Genomic DNA, 6,575 nt, shown 5'->3' on the forward strand with positions numbered 1-6,575 from the left:
ATACTTCGATTAGTCCAGGAAGCCTCAGCACCATTTTCATAGAGAAAACGAAAAGAAAAAAGAATACAAATAGTTTAAATATGAAACATAACACCTTACTTTTTTAGCTCGTGAACGATTTCTTTTCTTCTTTATCATTTCCATTCGCAACGAGCGTGTGCTTGATACAGGCCTTTAATAACCTACTGTATACATTTGGCATGGATGTTAACTGGATCAGATACCTTTACAATAGTCCTTAACAGCAGAAATTGGAGACGTTTTTCTAGTTTTCTGTGTGCTTCCTTTAAGGACCTGCAGTGGAAATTAGAAAATAAGAGTACGGATTCGCCAACGACAAGTGCTACTTACTCCAGGTCATAGAATTGTAATTTTCTTCCGGTTGAAACATAACACATACGCCTCGAGCGTATGCTTAATGCAGTCCTTTAATTACCTACTGTTTACATTTTGCATGGATGTTAACTGGATCAGATACCTTTACAATAGGCCTCAACAGCAGTAATTGGAGACGTTTTTCTAGTTTTCTGTGTGCTTCCTTTAAGGACCTGCAGTGGAAGTTATAGAATAAGAGTACGGATTCGCTAACAACAAGTCCTACTTACTCCAGGTCATAGAATTGTAATTTTATTTCGGTTGAAACATAACACATACGCCACGAGCGTATGCTTGATACAGTCCTTTAATTACTGTTTACATTTTGCATGGATGTTAACTGGATCAGATACCTTTACAATAGGCCTCAACAGCAGTAATTGGAGACGTTTTTCTAGTTTACTGTGTGCTTCCTTTAAGGACCTGCAGTGGAAGTTATAAAATAAGAGTACGGATTCGCCAACGACAACTGCTACTTACTCCAGGTCATAGAATTGTAATTTTCTTCCGCCTGAATTGGCGCGACATTCTATGTTGGCGATAAGATTTTGTCCATAAAAACCAAGCATTGTGCATACGAGATACGTAAGGGAGATTTCTCTAACCTAATTTTTCAATTTTACGCCAATATATCGGTTGTCCAGCGCAATGTGCAGTGGGAAGACTCGCATGTATCATACATTTCGTCCAAGAAGTTGCCATTCGACCGCAGAAAGAAAATTAAAGAAAGTAAGTAAAAACTTGTGCACTTTTTTTTAGCCGTGGCTACTCTGTACCTTGTGTGCAAATTTTGTGGACTGATAAGAACACAATTTCTGCGATAAACCTTGTAAAGTCCCCGCACGTTTGGGATTCTTCTATACTTGCCTTCTAGCTCGAGTTTCACTAGCCATTTCAATAGCCTCTTCGCTTTATTTTGCACATGTGCCACGAATTCACGCATTAATTTGTTCGACTCTTAAAAATGCTGCACATTGAGCTGGAAAAAAATCGATAGCACTATCGATATTTTGTAGAAACAAAATCCACAAAACATTTAAAAATATATGACAATGAAGAAGGGGAAGAAAGAGAAAAATAAGTATTGAACGTTTTTTATATATTCTTTCGACTTTGAATTCTCTTTAATTTAATCAATTTCTGTTGCTACTAAAACGATATATAGGTATGTTGCTATCGATATATATGTATCGAATATACATACATATGTACATACATTGGAACATTAACCTAATAGGATGTCCAGCTAAGATAAGCATGTATCTCAAACGAGCGGCATTGGCCCGCTCGATATGGATCTTCCAATTCACCATAGTGCAATAATAAAGTACAGCTTATCCAGATCTAAAGACAAGCGACTGCCATTAGGAAAATTTGACTGCAACAGAGCTCTGGAGCTGGAGGAACGTCAGTTGTTGCGGAACGAGCAACAAGGTACGAATGTCGTCGCATCTGTGGCTCCTAGTGGGCCTCCCTGTGGTGGCTTTGGCCGCTCTGCGTCCGGTGCAATTATACCAGATGACACCATTGTCGGCGGCTGCTATGGACATACTGGAGAAGCAAGTGAGTTCCACCCAAAGCACATTGGGGGTGATTGAGCTGATTGCAGAGGACCATGACCATGGCCACGTCCATCGAGACCACCGGCAGCAGGAGCTGCTCACCTCGATCCTGCGGCGGACGGGCACCTCGATGGCGCTGCGGCTGAACCAGGAGACCCCCAGCATGCTACCAGCGTCCTATGTCCTCATCCTGGTCAACTCGGCGGAGGCGTTTCGATCGCTCAGAGTTCATTTTACAAAAGCGCCACAGAGGCAGGAGTTCAACTTCCTAATTGTGCTGACGCGGCGCCTCGGCAGAAAGGCGGAGAGACTGGAGGCGATGCGGGACATATTTTTAACCTGTGTGAAGCGGTTTCACACGATGAATGCCATCATTCTGACCCAGCGGAACGACGGAGTGGTGGTCACATATGGCTTTCGACTCTACAGCAGGGATTGCAAGCTCACCCTGAGCTTGGACCTGCTCAACCGATTCGAAAATGGATCGTTTCGTCACACGACGGGCCGAATCTTCGACCGGGTCCTAGGCAGCCTCGGCGGATGCCCGGTCAGCGTCAGTTGGTATCCGGTTCCGCCTTTCGTCCACTTCTTGGGTGACATGGATGACCCCGAGGAGCGGAAAGAGGTGTGGCGGTTAACCGGTATCGATGGTGAGATTATCAAGGTCCTGTCCAAGGTCTTCAATTTCAGCATCAAGCTCATGCCGCCGTGTAAAAAGCAACGGACCTGCAACGGGAGCTGCAGCAGCTGCTTCGACCAGCTAAATAACGGCACCTCCTCGGTGCTGATCGGAGCGATGAGTGGCTCACACGCGAACAGAAGTCAGTTCACTACGACCGTATCCTACCACCAGAGCTCTCTCGTGTTTGTGGTGAATATAAAATCCCAGATAGGGGCCGTAGCACAGCTGCTGGTGCCTTTCTCCTCGACTGTCTGGCTGGCTCTGGTCGTAAGCTGCAGCCTCGTTGTGTTTGTTTTTTGGCTGAAGCGTAGGCGCCGAAATGGCGCCGATATTGCTGTCCAGTCACTGCTCGTGCTCACCACCCTGCTGGGAAATCCACTGGAGACGTTCCAGCTGCCTACGACCAGTAGGCAGCGGATGTTGTACTCCCTCTGGCTGTTCCTGGTGCTGGTGCTAAGGGTCGTCTACCAGGGCAAGTTGTATGACTCGTTCCGCTCGCCGTACAACCCGCCCTTGCCCAGCAAAATATCCCAGCTGATTGCCGAGAACTACACGCTGATCAGCCAGGAGTACTACGACTACTATCCGCACAACCTGACCGTTCTCTTCACGGAAAGCACTCAGGACCGCTTCGACCGCATTCAGAGGGATGGCGAGGACGAACGCTTGACCACCACCGCCCTGATCGCGAACATTGGCTATAACAATAGGATAAACTGGCAAACCAGTCATCTGACCCATGTCCGGGAGCACATCTTCCTCTACCAGCTCGTCATGTATCTGCACGTTCACTCCCTCCTAAAGTTTGGCTTCGATCGGAAGCTCAAGCAGCTGCAGTCCTCTGGAATTATCGGCTACATCGTCCACGACTTTGATCGGCCCCAGTACCGGGTGCCACCAACGGAACCCCACGAGATCTCTCCGCTCCCGTTGGAGGTCTTCTGCGGCCTTTACTTCATCGCCACGATTCTCCTGACTGCCGCTGTCCTGGCCTTTCTCGTGGAGCTACTCAGTGTGCGCGTGGCCTGGCTGAGGCGATACCTGGTCTAGAACCAGGCTCATACTTTGTGTCCTTTTCTCATTGTTTCATGTTTAATACATGTTTGCTTGGATATGGTTTGAGGGTGGGTGAATTTGGGAACGGTTTCCATCGGGTCGATGTATTGTATCTTTAAACTTTTGGATAGGATGTTTAACATGCTAAAATCCTTTTGAATGTTCAATAAAGTTGAGGACTTCAACTAGAATAGGCTCGGATCGGATTGGATTGGTCTAAGAAGCGCTTTTGTCCGTCCGGCTTTACGTTTTTTAAGGATCAATAGAACTTGGGTCTTGAGCTTGAGTTGGTTGGACAAGTACTCCCATACTCGTATGTAGCTGAATGTTTAAAGTTGGGAAGTTGGATTGCTTTGGTCTGGCTTACCTTGCCCCCATCCCGTCAGCCCATTGACTTTTGACCAAGTCACCGACATGCTCATTATCATCATGATGATGGGAAACCAAGCAGAGCCCGAACCCATCACCGAATTCCAGTTAGCTTTCGCCATCTGCCATCAGGTTGTGACACCGCCGCAGGCATTTTGTCTGTATGGGCCGTGTGCTGGTTGTGCCACCAGAAGACAATGGAAGGCCCTCGTTAGCCGTCAGAAAGAGCAACAAGACCGGGACAACATCAGGAGAACGAGAAGGGTTACTGGGTGGCAGGGTTACCGGGAAATAAAAAGATGGAGAAAAACAAGACACGTCCGACATATTCGTAGAACGAACTCATTAGCCTACATGGCCGCATTTTCCGCCTACACATGTGGCAGGTCCCCACAAATGGGACACAAATGCGCTCCAGCTTGTTGCAGCTATGCCCCTTGTTGCTACATATTTTGTTTGCCTAAATGCCGGAAGTGTTGCGGGCCACAGCAGAAGAGTGGTTAAAGGAGTGGAGCCATGGCCGAGGAGCATTCTCGGTGTGCCCCACCCAAAACTGCTGCAAGCAACAAATGTTGCCAGCATGTAGCATTCAATGTATGATGTGTGTCGTTAGGTAGACCCGTACCAGTGCCCCCACCGGTGCATAGCCGGTCGGAGAACACTCTTCCTCTTACTCGTGGAAAGGAAGACAGTCGAAAAACCTAGTGTTAGAATTGTCCACATTGGCTTTCTAAAGATACGCTGCAAATTGGTCTGAGTGTCGTGCATTCGGTGATTGATCCAATGGAGAGACCCGGGATTCATCAGCTCCCTGCTGCTGCCCCGTCTAGTATAATGAGAGGGTATCACGCCTTCGTTGAACGAACCCACGTTGAGTTCCTGTTTGGTTGTTCAACATTTACTGGTTACCAGTTAGCCTCATCAACAGCATCGTCATCGTCGTCTACATCTACATTGTCGTTGTTCTAACTCTTAATTATGCCTTTTAAGCCATACCAGACTTGTAAACGTAGTTGTCGTCCAGTTGTCTTTCTGGCTGCTGTCTGTCGTCTACTAAGCAAAAGTTTTTGTGCTAATGAAGAGATTTGCATTCGGCCATATTAATTACATTGAATTGCCCTCTGAAGAGCGTTCGATTCTCCCTGCCCCCGTCAGTGGCGATGTACCTGTCCCTGCCCCAATCTGACATCCAGCCAATGGGCAGACACTTGACGCCGCCAGAACGCCCCCCGGCCCTGCGGGACATGCCGACCAGGCCTACAACCCGTGCGGCTGATAAGAGCTGATAACAAAGGTAAACAAAGGCCGTGCGCCAGATGCACGGATGGCCTGATGCCCGCGTTGCCTGGTCTTTGGCGGGAAACGCTGTAATTCGTCAGACAGCCCGCTGCCCGGAGCGCATGCGCTGGCACTCGGCAGCCGTCTGGTTGGGCGCCTTGTCCTCGTCGTCGTCGTCTTCATCGTCATCGTCGTTGTTTTAGTCGCCGTGGCAGTCGTTGCGGTATAAGAGCAGACTGAAACCAGTATTACTGCGACACTCGCAATAGTGGGAAATTTATGCAAAGGCTATACATCAGCCATTAGGTTCGGTTTGTCTCCTCTGAAGATCAGACACAGAATTAATTACGTGATGGTCTTAAGACCAAGGTTCTGTAGGGTATGCGATTTGTGTTCCCTGGAGGCTAAATATGGAATTAGTTGGATTTTCGTATTTGATGCTTAATGAAGAGATACGGTATTGGATTTAGTAGTGCATACTTCAAATATAAATGATGATCAGCAATGGAATAAATTAAGAATTTCTAATAAAGAACAATCTACGGCATATGAATCTCAGAACAAGGTTGTGCAGAGCCGAATTGGCCATTGAAATTAATGCCAGATACATCAGGAGTCTAGCGCATTGGTTTTCTTGTCTCAAGATCAGGATCGGCATAAATTGACGCTAAGTCAACGGTAAATAGTAAGCCATGAAGAGCCGCATGAATTTTATTTGACAAAATATGGATATGAAGCCAAGGTTTTGCAGAGCGAAGTCAAAGCGAGTTGGGAACTTTAATTATAAAAATATACATATATGCAAGATTCATCATACATATACAGCAATTTTCGAGCAGAGCCTAATAGAATCTCAATAAGTGCTAAACTTGGCCTTGCAATCTTGCCAATAAAAGCTGCTTTTGCGAGAGCTGGCAGCACAGTTAATGCCTTGCAACATAACAATGATGATGTTGCAGCAATTGTTGGCTCCAATCCTGATGGTCGCTGCATGTCTGGCCACTCAGGTACCATTTAATGCCTACCTGCCGCCACCTGGGGATTACGAACTAGATGATGCAGGACTCGCCTTCCTATCCGAGGACCAACACCCAGTCGGAAGGTATGCCCCCGACTTCGTGGACTATCCTGGGATCCATCAGGCTCTGCTGCTGAGGCAGCAACAGGAGTACGCCCTGGACTTGCCATTCGAGGGAGAGCTGCAACAGCAGCAGCATCAGCAGCAGCAACTGAATAGAGCTGAGACTTGGTGA

The 6,575-nt window shown here is 47.2% G+C and overlaps 2 protein-coding genes across 2 annotated transcripts; both read left to right on the plus strand.

The window, feature by feature from the left end:
- The first annotated feature begins 1,815 nt into the window (after window positions 1-1,815).
- On the plus strand, window positions 1,816-3,669 carry LOC6597627. Its single transcript, XM_002022694.2, has one exon. It carries the CDS (start codon window positions 1,816-1,818, stop codon window positions 3,667-3,669), a length of 1,854 nt encoding a protein of 617 aa, XP_002022730.2.
- Window positions 3,670-6,266: 2,597 nt separating this feature from the next.
- Window positions 6,267-6,575, plus strand: LOC113566631. Its single transcript, XM_026993139.1, has one exon. It carries the CDS (start codon window positions 6,267-6,269, stop codon window positions 6,573-6,575), a length of 309 nt encoding a protein of 102 aa, XP_026848940.1.

This window comes from Drosophila persimilis, unplaced genomic scaffold, assembly GCF_003286085.1.
Source record: "Drosophila persimilis strain 14011-0111.01,24,50 unplaced genomic scaffold, DperRS2 tig00000804-arrow-arrow-pilon, whole genome shotgun sequence".
In the NCBI taxonomy this organism is placed as follows: Eukaryota; Metazoa; Arthropoda; class Insecta; order Diptera; family Drosophilidae; genus Drosophila; species Drosophila persimilis.